Source organism: Epinephelus lanceolatus, chromosome 1 (assembly GCF_041903045.1).
Source record: "Epinephelus lanceolatus isolate andai-2023 chromosome 1, ASM4190304v1, whole genome shotgun sequence".
Classification (NCBI taxonomy): domain Eukaryota; kingdom Metazoa; phylum Chordata; class Actinopteri; order Perciformes; family Serranidae; genus Epinephelus; species Epinephelus lanceolatus.
This window is the reverse complement of record NC_135734.1, coordinates 25,626,828-25,643,962: the sequence shown is the minus strand read 5'-3', so window position 1 is coordinate 25,643,962 and position 17,135 is coordinate 25,626,828. Positions and strand designations below refer to the sequence as shown.

Sequence of the window (17,135 nt, the reverse complement as noted above, 5' to 3'; positions counted from 1 at the left end):
AGGTGGTAATTAGAGACAGATAGGGCTGAAGCATGCCGAGAGTTTGGAGAATCAGAGTCTGAGTGGATGGCAAGAGAGGTGGGACAATGAAACACAGGAACAGAAGTCAAGAGGTGATGCAGTAGATGGATCGTCTTGTTTACAAATTAGAGCTGGGAGCAAGAGCATTTAAGGATACTCATCATAAAATATGCACATGTATTGTTGCTCATCATAAAGGGTTCGTTTCCATCTGAATTTAGCACAGATTTTCACCAAATTCCCAGAAAATCGGCAAAAGAAAATGAAATGTAAATGGATGCACGTTTCCATCAACTTCCACTGTGTGTATAGTACAGTGGGCGTTGGGCAAATCAAGATTAACACTAGGTGGCACTAATTCTCCAGTTGGATGCTATTAAAGCATCGCAGAGGAAGAGGGCACAACAAGATAATGAGACTAAAAGAACACCAGTCAAACCTTAAACCAACCAAAAACAATTTGGAAAACATGATGTATACATGGCACATATGTTTGTTTCATGTGTTAATTTGAGAAAGGCGGTCTCTTAATTGCGCCGCACAAATCTGAGGTTTCCAGCTGCTGGTACTTTTCATCCCAGAGGTTGACCACTTCTTTGCACAGTGAAGCAGAAGATTCAGTGGATTTTGAAGTCCTGTGCTTTATATCAAAATTTATTGTTTCTGTTGCACTTAATCACACTTTGCTTTTATTGATGCGCCCAAAGTTTCCACCTCAGCCAAGGGTTAAAACCTTTTTCTGCCATATTTTGATTGTTTTTTTTTTTTACATTTCCAGGCAAAAAAAGTCGTCTGATTGTCACAGCTGACTGAAGTAGCACACAAAGGGAGGTAGGGAGGATCCAAAAGGTGTAAGTAGCTTGGGAGCCGAAGATCAACGCTGGGGACCTCAGGGGGACACCCTGGAGGCTGGATAGGGTCGAAAAGGGAACTTAAAACTGACAGCCTGGAGGTGGAGCAGATGGCAAGAACAAATCTTGGAGGGTGACCAGTACACTTAGACAGCTCTGGACAACCAGGAAGATCAGAAGATGGGCGGAGCATATCTGAAGGCCAATCAGGAGGTAGACCATGCGGGTGGAACACCTCAAGAATTCCAAGATAGGACCCCACTGGAACTTGAAGATGGGTCCCTTGGAGACGGAGCCCCACTGAATCTTGGAGATGGGGCCGCACTGGAACTTGAGCACAAGACCCCAAAGGGACTTGGAGACTGGTATACGTAGGTAACAGTAACTGGGGAAGTGATAACAGGCAGGTTGACTGCAGGAGTATTGGCCTGAATTGGCCTTTAGTGAGGAGGGTTAGAGATGCTGCATCACATTCAACACTGAAACATAGCCATAGTACCCTCCCACATCATCATGCACTTGAACAGAGCATCATTACTTACAGTAATTAGAAACAAACAGACATTAAGTAAAAGCACATGTACAAGTTCCAGTTTCAAAATAGTTGACAAGTTTGCTGAGCCAATAGTTTGCAATGTTGTGCCTTAGCTGGGTGTAAGAAGTCCCCTGTGGTCAGTTTTGTGATGAAGAGTCCATTCATCAATAGGATAAACGGTGTAAAAATGAAGCCTACAGGCCAGTTTTATCCCGACGCTGGTTTGTGTCCTCAAAAGATTAACAAGCCTCTCGCAGCACAAACAGTGGCTGCTGTGATCACCAGATTATCATAAAAGTGTTTTCATTTTGTTTGGACATTGACTTTCTCTCGGTGTGCTGTGATGGTAGAAGCAGGACGAATGTTCAACACAGGCAGAATTTATGGTCAAGACAGTCTATAACGTGGACAGTGGAGTTGAGAGATGAAAAGTCGAAGGCAATCTCCCAGGTGCCAGGACGGGATTTCCACCGCTGGCTTGTCAGACAAAGCTTAGCTCCACTGATTGATCCGTTTCTCATTAAGAAAGCTCAGCTGTGTCTGGGACTATAAACACACAGACTTCATTTCTGATGGTGGCTACTGAGCCCTAAAACTAATGTAATACACCAACATAAAACTTAATAAAAGCACAGATATACCAGCCGTGACGTAGGAACACTGCACACAGACATTCATACAGCCTCACACCTGCCTGCTTCTTCTTGTGTAGCATATAATACCTGAGCTGACTGTGCAAATGTTGAACTCTTGAGAAAGTGCACACCTCAACAAAAACAACAGTTTGTTCAGCTGAAAAGAAAAAAAATATGATTTAAAGACCTTCAACAAAACTTTTCAGAGAAACAACCAAGATTAGTTTACATTGCAATTTTGACAAGTGGGCGCCGCATCGCTCACTATACAGTACGGCTGTATAGAGTCGGATAAAAGCAACACTTCACAACAGCAATTTGGTCACTTTTGAAACCCCATTTATGTTTCTGCTACCGCCAATCACACAATAGCTCCTTCTCAGCTCTCCTGCAAACAACAAAGAGGCCTCGGGTGTCGAGTGGTTCAAAGGAGCATAAACACATTCCTTTAAACTAAAGCATATGTGAAAGAAACAAACGCCTCGTGCCAGGAGGGACTGAAGGGTTTCATCTCGACCAGAGACAAAACAAATGAGTGCAAATGAAAGAGCAAGAGCCAAATTGACCCCCGGCTGAGCCCTAGTACCCCCACCAGGCCGTGAAAGATAACCACTATTTGATTCATCTTCTTTTATTTGATTAATTCGACTTATAAGATTCTAAATATTGCAGTAAATGTCTTAAGTTTGAACAATCAGTTGATTTCTTTTGAAAAACAAGGATATAAATTTTGTCCAACACAGATTAAGGACAACTCTCCATGCTTAATATAGCTCCACTTTTAGTTACCACACCCGACTCCCTGCATGGGTCTCTGAGACGCTCTCTGGAAGTCATACTGTGCACAGTAAACTCCTCCCTTTAGGCCTGCCAGGTTATTCTGTGTAAACATCTGAGTGCTGAACAAAGAAACAACTTATGTAAGTAAAAATCTTGTTTTACTTTATTAACGTGTCTTTATTTGTTCAGTGGATTGTTCGAATTTCCATGAGATTCCTTCCTTTAGTAATGCCTGATGATGTACCCTGCATGCAGATATTATGGAGGCATTAAGGGATGTAAGAAATGAAAACCTAATTTACTCTAATATTTAATTTTTTAAAATGCTAATGATCTCATTTGTGATATTTTCTTTTTTCATGTATAAAAGAAAGCACTGTTAAACTGTTGGAGCAGCTTTTGGATCCCAATGCCGCCACCACCACTGCAGGTTTTTGACTAATGCTCATATCAAACCCTTTCTGGAACTGTGGGCTTCACGTCAAAGTATTTTCCAGCATAATTTAGCTAATAAACATGTAGTCCCTCATAATATCATCTGGACAACAGCTGTCATGTTTGCTTGAAGCTCCACTTTGATTAAAAGCTTGTGACAACCGACAAAATGTGCTCAACAAAAGTTGTGTTTATTTAAATTGCCAAATTCCAAATTAGTGTTTAAAACCATTTAAAATGATGTGGAGATATCGCTGCACTTCTTGTATGATGTCAAAACAAGATTCTGACAATAAATTATGAATTAAAAAAGAGACAGTGGAGACACTGTGTGACTGTGTGTGTTTGTTTGTGTGTGTGTGTGTGTGTGTGTGTGATGGAGACAGAGAGATAAAGTGTGTATATACTGGGGAAGAATGACACCATCATTACAAGATTATAAAACATGATCAACTTAATTTTATCTGAATTACCACAGTGAAATTTTTTCTTACACTTTAGTTTGTTCTTATTAACTTTCTCATTTGTTAGAAGAGCCATAATAAAACTTTGTCTCGCTCTGGTGATGCTGACAAACTAATTTAAAGTTGTGAATAGCCTTGACTCTCAGTTCAGCAGCATGTCAGTGGCACCACTGCTGTCTCTGTCTGAAGAAGGGCCTCACCTGTCGCAGGCAACGCCACTCTGCTTCCACGCCACTCTGCTTCCACGCCAACCCCAATCTAAACATGCCAAAGACTCGTAAACATGTACAGATCATACAAGGCCTTCTCCCTGATACTAGGGGTGGGGGAAATTTCCGAATCTTAGATGCATCGCGATTCGGACGTGGACGAATCTGAATCGATTCACAAACATCCAAATTTCGATTATTTAAATCTGTTAATTAGAGTGATACAGAAGGTTCTAAATAATGCGGAATAATGCGGAACTAAGAAGCAACTAAGTGTCATCTCCGGGACACTTTGGGATGCGCACCTGGAGCAGACACGCCGACACACGCACAGAGGAAAACAAACATGGCTGACCGCCACCCACCTCGCCGTGAGATCCAAACAGCTCCTTATAATTTAACAGCTCCTTCTACAACGTTGACAGCGGAAGCGAACCGGACAAGAGCCACGTTATATGTAAGCTGTGTCGTGCTAAAATAAAATACTTTGGCAACACAACAAACATGAGAAGCCATGTAACTCGATTCCACCTGACGGAGGAGTCAGGGAGACGGCAGGCTGTTGTTGCTGCGGCAACTAGTGGCGCTACCGACCAGAGAACAATCGAGGAAGCAATTAGAAAGCTGCCACCCTCATCTGAAAAGGCGAAGCGAATTACGAAGGCCATCGCGGCATTTATTGCCAAGGATTTGCGTGCTTCTTCCGTCTTGGAAAATCAGGGATTTCGAGGACTGCTGCATACACTGGAGCCCAGATACACCATTCCATCCCGACGCTATTTCACCGACACTCTACAACCAAACCAAAAGAGAAGTCATGGCCTCACTGTTGAAGGCAGGCAGGTAGGATCGCAGTTACATGTGATGCCTGGACGTCTGTCGCCGCCGAATAATTTGTTACTCTAACTACGCATTTTATCTTGTGATTTAAGATACCTGTTGTTACCTTTGGTTCCATACAATGAAGTTGTAACTTTCCAGTTTGCACGCATTTCCATTTATATGTTTAATAAAATATAATGGAAATGAATTCAACTGTTTGTTATTACAAATGCACTGTTTTTAAAAATTGCAAGTGTTGAATGCTTATTCAGTGAGACAAAAAGAAATGTGTGTTGTGAAAAAGTGCATCAATATACATAAATTAAAGATGCATCAATAATCGCTTTATAATCGAATCGTAGCCCCTGAATCGTAATCGTTATCGAATTGTGAGGTTCCCAAAGATTCCCACCCCTACCTGATACATCTTTCACATTTAAGCTGTGATAAACAAGGGATTTAACACGATCTAAGCTCAAGGCAGACGGCCCACCTCCACCCACTTCATCCCACCAAACCAACAGCATTTTTTTTCTCGAGTGATTTGTACAATGACAAAGTCGATACTGCCACGGGTCCGGCCTACAGGTCCAGCAAGTTTGAAAGAGTAATAGCAGCAGAGAAGACATTACGCTTGAAGACACATACTTGTAGTGACAGAACAATTACAGAGTCTCATATATCACATGTACTCAGAAATCAAGGGCAGGAGGGGAGTCAGTGTGGTGTTGGACAAAATTCAAGTCGCCACAGTTCCTCTTGTTTGCTTCTAACTGACACAAGCTATAGCCTCAACAGAGCAGAAGACTGGGTTTCCATCAGCGCGCTTCATTACACTGCAATTAGATGACAAAATAACACTAAAACACTTGCCACTGGATTAATCTGCTTTTCTTTTTTTACTTTTTAGGGGAGACAATAACAGTGAATAGGGTAAAACTTTAAACTACAAGATATCACTATGAAACATCCCCAACAGATTACTAACATTAGACTTATTATTTTTTGTATTGCAAGTTTTCTGAAATCGGATGTTGAAATATGCAAATGAGGCATTTTGTACTTAAAGATGGATTAATTTGCATACATTTCCAGAACAAAAATCTGAACTTTGGATAAAGCCAGTCAAAGTTTTTTCCAGAGAGAATTTTGGTTATCCTTTTTTCTCACTATATAAATCAGAACATACTGTCGACAGCCCTTAAAAATGACGAGACAATTTTTGCAAGTCATTTCCATAACCGCCTATCCTGTTGGAGGTCACAGGGGGGCTTGAGCCTATACTATCGGGCGAGAGGTGGGGTACACCCTGGAGAGGTTGCCAGACACATCACAGGGCTGACACATAGAGACAGACAACCATTAACACTCACATTCACACCTACGGCCAATTTAGAGTCACCAATTAACCTGCATGTCTTTGGACTGTGGGAGGAAGCCAGAGTACCCACGCTGACACAGGGAGAACATGCAAACTCCCCACAGAAGGGCTCCCCCACCCTGGGTTCGAACCAGGGACCGTCTTGCTGTGAGACGACAATGCTAACCACTGCTATGACGTTTTTTAAATCCCTGAAAATCGACGTTTTTTAGGAATAAAAGGTTATATGAATCAGACTATGAATGATCTATGAACAAATCCCTCTGTAAAAACCCTCTGATTATGGGAACAAAACTGGAAAGTTTGGTGTACGTAAGTGGAAGTGAAGATTTTTTGAGTATGAGAAAAAAATCAATTTGGGAAAATGGCTTTTTCAGATATATATTGCAAATTTCTGTACATTTTTTACAGAAAAAAGGACTCTACATGTGAATATTTTACATTTTTAAATTAAACTTTTTAAATTTTAACTTACAAATATCACCATGAAACTTCCCCAGTTGACTGCCCACATTAAGCCAGTTATTTTAGTATTTATTTTAGTATTCTATGTATAGTTTTCTGAAAATGTTTAAAGGAATACAATGCAGGATCACCAGTTTCTTTTTGTAAACACCAGCAAAAGAGAAAGTAAAAGCCAACCCCAGGTTCATTCTAGTTGCTGTTTCACCTCGTTATACGTGTTTTTTTTTTTTTTTTTTGGCGTTCTGTCTCTTGGATGCCTGCTGCTTATGTACTAGCACCTGGTCTCTACCTATTTATGAATCCCTGACCTCACCTGAGCACTGGGGGGGTACGCACCCATAAATGTCCCAAGCACAGAAAAGAGGAGGAAAATAAGAAACTACAGACAGGCAGCAGAGTCTCTGCAGACATCTCCACACACTTCAAGTGGGTTGCAAGTGAGGACTGAGAATGATTACTTCTGTATGAGTCTATATATTGTATAGACATAGTTGTTGTTGTTTTTTTAAGGAAAATCAAGCATAGCATTTTGCATAAATTTCCATAACAGAAATCTGAACGTGTTACGGAAGCAAAATAGCCCATATCTCAAAATTGAGCAGTGCATTGAGAAGTGTTTCACCTGTAGCGTATCACCTTATCAAAATATTTGTTTCCAGATATACAAGCAGACATTTATTTTTAGTATCTGGAATTACGTTGTCTGGGAGAACTTTTTTGGCTGATGCTGTCAGTTATGCCCTAATAAGGGCTCCACAGTAACATCAGTGTTTGGCCAGAATGAACAAAATACACAACATTACCTGTAATGTCAGTTCCTCTGTCCTCGTCAGAGTCCTCTTCTTTAACGTCTGTTTTAACCTCCTCCTTCATCTCTGGAACAAAGAAGTCTGTCTGTCGAGACAGTGGGACCATATAGTTGATGACATCTGAGCCACAGATCTCTATAGTTGGGAATGCACACAGCTTCCTGTCCTGTGGAAGAAAGAGAGACGAAGTGGACGGTTAGATGTGTAACGTAAGGCACTGTTACACAGGTGCTCTGTAGGTACTCTATAGAAGTGCACAAAAAAACTAGAGGGAAGTGAAGACTGTGTTGTGCAAACATCAGCTTCACAAACTTTTATGCAGGTCTATCTAATTAAGAGGGTGTTAACCTTGCATAATTACATCGTGCTGGGATTGGAAAGAAACAGAGACGAGCACATAAGTTACTATAAACACTACAAACATTTAGTTGTAAGAAGGAGCAGATCAGACTTCATATTCAGGTAGAAATTCATACAGCATGCTTATTAGAGCTCCTCCATTCTGCTTCATCAACTGCTTCATACTCACACACTTTGGCAGGTAAAGATATGGACAACATGGATAACTGTGATGGTCCTAGATGGGCAGAAAATATCAGGGATATAAAGCTTTAAAATGTCTTCACTTTGATGACATAACACTATGTCTTCGGCACATTAATATGAATATGCCCACCCATGCGAGTCCATTAAAGTTGCATTACCATCCACATCTATGTGTCTACATTTGCACCCTCCTGTGGTGTGTGTAGAAAGTGGAGAGTTTATAAATATTACACTATATTTTCTCTAAAGAGGACATTAGCCTTGCATAATTTTGCTGCATGCCTTCATATAGTTCTCAGGGGATTGCTGAGGCGTGAGCTCTCCAATGGGATGTAAGAGTGCGGCTAGAGGAGGCCTGGGTGGGCTGCACAGGCCGGCCTGAGCCATGATCGGTCGCAAAGTGACACATGAATGTTTCAGTACAAGATCCCATGAAGGAATGCATGATCAAAATAGCTTTGGAGTATATTAAACTACAGCAATGCAAGACCAGCAAAATTGAATTGATTAACAGTTCCCGCAGCTTTACCTAAGAATGTTTTACTCTCTTACTTTTATAGAATTTTTGGCCACGAAGCCAATAACATAACATAATTTAATTATTGCAGTTGGTCAATTTGGAGTCAATTATAGCAACTTTATATACTATTTGGTTTAATCTGTTAGGGTGTACAGTATTCGATTTTAAGTATCTTATAATAGTACTTAAAGGGGAACTACACCCATTTTTAAAACAGTCAAAAAATATTATTAAACATAAAAAACTCTCTCCCATATCCACTCATAACTCATATTTGTGATGTCACATGGTATGAAGTCTGGAATGGCTCCATATACACTGAACTGGCAAAGATGTTATAGATCAGTGGTCCAGCCACGGGGTCCAGATTTCTCCTCAGCCATTAGATTAAGGTCCTCACAGTTAATACACTCAGCACCATTCGGCCATGTCGCTGATCTGATTTGCCGTCTCTGTCAAGAAGTCACTCACTCTACAGCAGAAAATGGCACTTCAAAATAAAAGCTCCGTGCCAGAAATTCACTGTACTTAAATATAATAATAATAATAATAATAATAATAATAATAATAATAATAATAATAATAAGATAATAAAGTGTGTTTCTTACAAACCTGACACATTCTCAAGTCACTTGCTGTCCATCCAGAATGGACTAGCAGCCCGCTTTTGGGCCCAGTGGGGAACCACTGTCATAGATGGTAAATGGTAAATGGGCTGCACTTGTATAGTGCCTAGTCTTCTGACCATTATACACACATTCATACACTGGTGGCTGAGGCTACCATACAAGGTGCCCACCTGCTACTCAGATTTTTTACACACTCACATAGCGATAGAACAGCCATCAGGAGCAATTTGTAGTTCAGTATCTTGCTCAAGGATACTTCGACATGTGGACCGGAAGAGCCGGGGATCAAGCCCCTGATCTTCCATTAGTGGACGACCTGCTCTACCTCTGAGCCACAGCAGGGAATGTTCTGAGTGTATGGGTACATTTCCTGTTTCAGAACTGAGAACACTACAATAGAATAAAGTTCATTTTGTGTACAAGAAAGAAAACAAACATTGTGTGGATCCACAAAATCAGGCTCCTATTCACTCTATGGAGCAGCTCTGTACTGACGGCACACATTTAAGACTTACATCTGTGGTTTTATAGCTTTTAGAGAGAACTTTATGCTCACAAATATTGAATGACCTTTCCTAGACCATGGAGATAACATATTGGAATTCTTAATTTCAGTGGTATAAGTGAAGCATTTGAGTAAGTGTACTAAGTTAATTTCGATCACTGAGCAGAGATATTCTCACACTACAAACTTTTTTTATTTCAGTCATAAATGTAATACCCTCTATTTTACAGGAAGATTCTTCTTGGACCTAAAGTGACCATTTAGAAAATCTAAAGTGCCTTTTTTTAAGAAGCAGTTTCTCCAAATCTCCACCGTCTCTACCAGACACTGTACGTCTTGTAATATCGTTTGCTAAGTTAAAAGACTGGAAGTTTCTTTAAAGTCACTACTGAATATGTGCCTTTTTTTCTTCAAATAATACTTATGTGTTCCACTTCTCTTTGTTCGGGACCTCTTGTGGTTTTTCCTACATATTCTTTCCCACATGATCACACCCTACTTCGCAATATAGCTCTCTTTATTAGAATTTTTATGCTCATGCTGGTCTGCCCCTCACTGCGTGCAGAATTTCATCTCCAAAGAAAGTGAAGCGAACGTACAGACTTGTGATGTTGCCATGGCTGTGCGACGAATGGGGCTATTCTAGGCTATTCCGAGAGGGCAGGAAACATGTTGGATGGTCTCACGCCAGTCACCTGACTCATTTTCCTCTGGGTCAGAGTGATCTAGGCTGATTGATTGGTTTTAATCTAATCCTCTGCAAAATAAGACTGTAGGAGTTGGTATGAATCACCTGGCTGCTACACAAGGGGGCTCCAGCCCTGGGGCTGTCTATGCAAATGAGTACCCATCTCCTTGAACCTGCTCCGATAATGAGCAGGGAAAACTAGACAAAGACAGTTCACTATATTGTGGGTGCGCGCACACACACCCACACCTACACACACACACACACACACCCACACACACACACACACACACACACACACACACACGTCTCCAAGGGATACTGTGACAGATGAGAGAAAGGAAACAGCATGTGCGAAAGATGTGTACCAATATGTGTGTGTGCATTACTGACATTTACCTTGTTAAAACAGTAACTTGCTCATCATTATCATATTCTCTCTGTGTAAGAGGTTTTAGTCCTCGCGCCAGGAGGGAGAGCAAGTTTCATTTCTACCAGACACTACATGCGGTGATTTTACTGATTAACATCGCCATCGACCAGGGAGTAGGAACTAGTTGTGAAATTGCCTCATAATATCGCTAGTAGAAATGAGAAATCCTGAATATTCTCAGCCCTCCATGTCTGTGTGGGACCGCGCTCTGCTGCATGCATGGATTTTTTGCCTTCAGCTCAGGAAATGACAAATTTCTCTACCAACCCAAAATATTTTGTTGTAGCCGTAGGTAATTAGTGCTGCTTTGACATTACTGTGGCATGTGAGGCAAAGCAGGCCATGCAGTGAAAACATTTTGGGATGACTGGGTTATGCATCACTCTGGTACATATAATTTAGTTTAGTGAAATTGCATTTTTTTGTGTTAGCACTGTTATTTTGTGATTCTTTATTTTTCTATATCAGTGGCCTTTATTTATGTCTTATCATATGCTTTTCATTTAGTAGTATATTGATTGATGTATCAGTGTAGGTCTTTTTTCCTGAGGGCCCTGACACACCAAACCCACAGACGGCTACCAGTCAATGTGAGGTTGTCTGTGAGTGTCTGTCGCCTTAGTTTAGTGGTGTTTCCTGCACTATTGACACTGCTCAGGCCTTGTCCACTGCTTTTTGGCTGATTTAGCATGTTGTATTGGCACTGAACCCAACGGAGCCCGTCTGTGAGTGAAATCACTCTGCTGGCAGTTCAGCAAAAGAGAAGATAAACAGACAGAAAGCAAACAAACAGCTGAAGTCAGGAGGGTGTTGGATTAAAACAAACCTGTTATATGAGGTATGATTATCTTTTTAGCTATTAAGTGCTAGAAGAAATGGTTCCTAATTGTTTGTGCCATGTTAGCTAGCGCACAGTAAATATGCTTTGTTCTTTCAACAGTACGTTATGTTCTTAATGTGCTAACTGGCTGACTAGCATAATGAATCCATCCTGTTGGTCTTCAGGCTAACTATTTATTGATGAGTCAGCCTTTGCCGTCACTAGGTCTTTGATGTTGGTTTGGTGACTTTGGGCTTAAAGAAGGCTACAATTTTTGCATCACTTTGAATAAACATGTTTTATGTGTATTGTCTTACCCATCTGCAACCTGTGCTATGAATATACATATCACTGTCCTGCCAGAACAAGAGATGACAACAGCTGTTGAGGTATTTTTGCAACATAAAGTGGAGTTTAATAAAATCTCATTTTCACTGTCTAACCAAATTTTCTCTTCACTGAGGCGTTTATTGAAAGTTGTGCCTCCCTGCAGGTATTTACCAATGTTTAATCTGTGATTAAAATTTTCATTTCAGTTCCACTTTCTTTTGATATCCAATGTGCTGCCCTTTGATGTATTTCAAAGAACTCCGAGACTCCACATGTGAATATTAGGTTCTTTCTTATCACTCCCTCTATTGTTAACATCTTGAATTGCTCCAAAAATAGATTGTAATTTATACATATTTGACTGAAACTCCACGTGTTTGGAAACAGTGTCACTGTTGCAAAAGTGTACACAACCTCATGTATATATATTATTTTTTAACCGCAATTAATTGCTGAATTTCAACAGTTAATCGCGATTAATTGCACCTTTTTATCGCAGGTTTAAAATTCCATAATTTTGCATTAAGAACAGTTTTGAAGTCCATATTGACAAGATGAAGCAATTCTCACCAGAGTGTTTTGACTGGGAATCAAATAAATGCAAAGAAATTTACTTTATGATCTTGACTTTTAGATCAGTGCTGCACTGCTACAACAGTGTGAGTAACCCTCTGATGGCCACATACTGTAGACCCATTTTGTCTGTTTTTTTGGGGTGGACAGGGGATGTTTGGGGGGGATAACAGGTCAACAGTATGTGCTACATAGAAGGGGTATATGTTAACTGAAAGTTGGAAACCTGAAGATTACTTTGAGATCCAGCTAAGCACTGTGTGTCAAGCTTTTCTCATCACAGATCTGTAATAAATATGGCATGCAAAAATAAGCATAGTTTGGATCCACAACTGTATGGGACTAACATAAAGCGGACATGTCTGTAAAGGGGAGACTCGTAGGTAACCATAGAGCCCATTTTTATCAAGATACCTTGAAGTGAGAGGTCAAGGAACCTCTGTAAAATGACTATGCTGTTTTCCCCCAAGAAAATTTTGCCTAACTTTGGAGTGTTATTTAGCCCTCTTCACGGGAGGTATGGTTGGTACCACTGGAGTCCTTAGGTCCTCCAATTTCATATGATACCAGTATCATCACTTTAGCTTTAAAACTGAGCCATCTACAGACTCTGAAAGACAGGTGGCGATGAAAATAGCAGCACGTAATTAACACAATAATAAAAAAAGAAAGAAAATAAACATGTTATGTGAGGGTATTAATGGCATTGTGATTAACACATTAACGCTAACAGCCCTACACATGATGTCACAACATTATTAACATCCGCAAACATGAATTACAAATTACAGACAGATAGTAAACCCCCCATAGATGTTCAAGTAGGGACATCTTAATGATTTCTACATTTCAAGCATATAATTTTTAGCATATTTTATTATTTATTTGTTGCATTTACTTTTCACCAGACCATTTCATAAAAAAATAAATGTTAGAAATACTTTTTAAACATTACTTTTATCATATTTTTTTTATTACACACAGACACCATATGGCTCTATTTCCTCCGGCACAAGTAGCATCCCTGTCCTCCTTGTGTGCACAATACTGTTCGTGTTTATTTTTCCTGTTCATTAAATCCAGTCACCAAAAAGTTTTGTCCAATCATACCTTAGCAACTGTAGCAAGGCACGGCAGGCCTGTCAAGCTTTTTACCTGCTGCATCTGTTAGCATGCCAGTCTAACTAGCTACAATACAACTCTAATCCTGTACAATAGTAACCTAGCATTATTTCAAAAGAGAGGGGACATTATTAGTTGTCAGTATAAATATACAGACAGGAACATACACACTGACCCTCGCCGTTGCAGCCAACATTGAGACGCCTGCGTTTGTTAACTCCTGTGTTAAATTAAAGCCCCTTGAAAAACAAATACTGTGGATATCTATTGGCAAATTATCCACCACTTATACTGTTAACTGCATATGTGCTGCCAGAGAGCAAAAAAATCTGACAAGCATAGCAACACTAACTATGGGGGGCGAAGAACTAATGAACACAGAGTTTATTATTACTGGTTATGTCGCAGGTTGCTCTAAGCTTCCTTGGACATAGCACATATACCATAAACTAAGCTCTTTCCATACCACATTGCACACCAGCCTGAAATCTATATTTTATCCTTCCTATTCCCCCTCAAAAAAAAAAAAAAAAAAAAATAACTAACAATGATAAGCAGATCAAGGCAGGTCTCATCTTTGGAACGTACATTTCTCTGACCAGTAATCCATATTTACTCTCACCAGGGAAATGAATAAAGAAATAGCAGATAGATTAACTCTCCTGTCATAATCAAAACTTGCTCCTGGCTTTAATGTTTTAATTATACCACAAGCAAGATGTTCTATTTCCTCCCTGTGCCCTTTCCTGGTCTGAGCCTCCCACGTCTCCTGTCTGATTGGGTACCATCTATTTCCCTATTGCCTATCACGGAGTCAACATGCATCCACTTAACCTGCATCTGTGTCTGGGAGCTGCTGGGTTTGAAACCTGCTTTCCTGCAGGATAGAGAAGCAGATTAGACTGAACCATCTAAAAAACAGGTCAGTCGTGCCCCCTGCTGCTTCAGAGCAGACTCAGTCACACTTACTCTCCCATCACTGATCCATTATCCTGAGCAAAGAACCAGCAAGTTGAAAAACCAGTTGGTATCAGCATCATTAAACCAATATATTACACAGAGCGTTACCTGTTCCTAACCTTACAGAGGCTCTACGAAATGGGTCACTTTCAGTCCTGGCCCCTCGCTCTATGTTATGCAACCTCGCTCTTAATAATTAATCTCCTTGCAGCACTAAAGTGTTTTGTCTATTAAACATGTTATGTGGAGAAGAAGTGATTGATGGAGACTAAGTGATCCTGTCACTACACAATATATTTTCATTTTAAGTTCTCGTGCAAATCACACTGCCTTTTATTTAAAGGGAATATTCGGAGACTTAGGCTGTTGCACCTGCAAAAAACCTGAAAATTATGCTGAATATTTTTATTCATATGCAATCAAGCACTACAGGTATACAGATTTTTAATTTCAACCAAAAACCACACCATCTAATTTCACTCTCGTAGGTGGTTACAGCCTCTGAGGGTGGGAAAGCATCCAAATTAGAGAAATCACAGAGTGTGGAGTTCCGTTCGTGAGCCTTGATGGTAAAACCACAACTCCCGGCACATCTTAAAATAACATTTAGTATTCTTTTGGCTTTATGACAGATTAAAAAGAGAGAGACAATAGAAATTTTATCAACAGTCTGAGAGTTTGCTGTACTGTTTATACATAGATATCTTTTCTTGTAAGTTTGCAAGTTGTAAGGCTGCTCTGCACATCACTGAACATCTACAACATCCATCCATCCATCCATCCATCCATCCATCCATCCATCCATCCGTCCATCCAACTAGCAGCAGGCTGAGCAAAGTACTCCAGACGTCCCTCTGCCCAGCAACGCTTTCCAGCTCCTCCTGGGGGACCCCAAGGCGTTCCCAGACCAGATGAGATATGTAATCCCTCCAGCGTGTTCTGGGTCTGCCCCAGGGCCTCCTACTGGTTGGACTGGCCCTGAGCACCTCTAACAGGAGGCGCCCAGGAAGGATCTACAACAGTTTTGCATCAATCTGAGTAAATACCTTGATTTTTTTTCCGATACTGAATTTGTTCCGTTGTTAAAGGAATAGTTCTAAAAGGTCTCATGGGGCTTTATAGTGTATTTGACCTCGCTGGCAGATGCTCCGATAGAAATACCAATAAGAGAAGAGTAAACATAGATAATAACACCCTTGGAACTGGATTTACTGCATCAATCAACTAACTCTGATATATAACAACTTCTCAGAGTAACTGGACCAAAGAAACAGCAGGAGAGCTCAGTACTGATACAGCATACAGTATTTCAGCCTCTCATATATGAAATGTATTCCATCCTCTCAGGTCTGACAAATAACACTGACACAAATTAGCTAAAAGAATAGTTCACCCAAGAACAATATAAATTACACATAGCACTCACCTCCCTGGAGTCTCTATGGTAACCCTTACCCAGAAAAAAAAAGTTTTCAATTGAATGGCATTAAGGAGAGCAGACAACAAAAAGTTGTGTTTCCATGAGCCCACACATGAATACACAAGACACTTGAATACTGCTGCACAGGAACTGTCAGAAAGCTTTTTGTACTTTGTATAATGTTTGTTTGTTTTTGTCTGTTTGCACTGATATCCTTTAAATTCTTGGGCTTGCACTCCCAATCTCCTCAAAGCCGTTCGATAGAAAACATTTTCTTGCACCACAGAGAGCCTAGGAAGGTGAGTGCTATACAGTATACAATTCATATTGTTTTTGGGTGAAGTATTTTTTAGGTCTGTTAACCGTAACTATCAAGTACTATTTAGCCTAGTTTCTGAAACTGATATATTAACCTATAACGTAGGGTAACATGTCACATATGTCTTCCACACAGTACAAGCTCAAGTAAGAGGCGAAACATCAAATGTAAAAGGAAATATCTTATTCTCCCCATGCATTGACATAATACAGTGTCCCTCTTCTGAAAACCTTTTCTGGTTCACAATGATTTTAATGTCCATTTTAAAAAATATAAATAATGTAGCTGGTGTAATGTGCTGCAGCTTTGTAACAGACCTGAAATATCAAAAGAAATTTCCTTGGCTTGGGTTGATTATATCTACTATCCTACCTGATTAAGATCAAATAATCTGTGATGTCCGTCCTTATCATGGAAGGGTTTGATTTGAATTGTAATTTACTGGACTGACAGAAACAGTAAAGTATTTACAGGATCTCACAACGAGAATGGTGTGAACTTAATCAAGCACGTAAATGTGCAGTAGAGAGACATAGCCGGCTGTGAGAGTGTCTTAACGGATCGAAGGACACAGGTTAAAGCATCACTTCTGATGGAGTGCCCTTGACTCAGACACTGAATCTCTGCACCCCCAGGGTACGACTCTGTGGTTGACCTTTGACCCTCACTGGAAGATACAAGCAGTAATTTCCCACTAAATCAATAAAAGCATCACATTTTTACTATTACGGCTCACCAGGCTCCCTCACGGGAATACTACTGTATCATTGTAATTAAACACAATTAGTGTGAGCTTCATCATCTTCATGAGTCTTCTCAGGTGACAGAACCCAAACAGCATTTCACAAATGCAGCCAAATGAA

The 17,135-nt window shown here is 40.2% G+C and overlaps 1 protein-coding gene across 1 annotated transcript in view; it reads right to left on the bottom strand.

The window, feature by feature from the left end:
• tex264a (testis expressed 264, ER-phagy receptor a) overlaps positions 1-17,135 on the bottom strand; it is a 90,733-nt gene that overhangs the window by 5,881 nt on the left and 67,717 nt on the right. Inside the window, exon 3 of the mRNA XM_033627844.2 lies at positions 7,402-7,573. Coding sequence (XP_033483735.1) covers positions 7,402-7,573 — 172 coding nt within the window. The remainder of the gene's footprint in view (positions 1-7,401; positions 7,574-17,135) is intronic.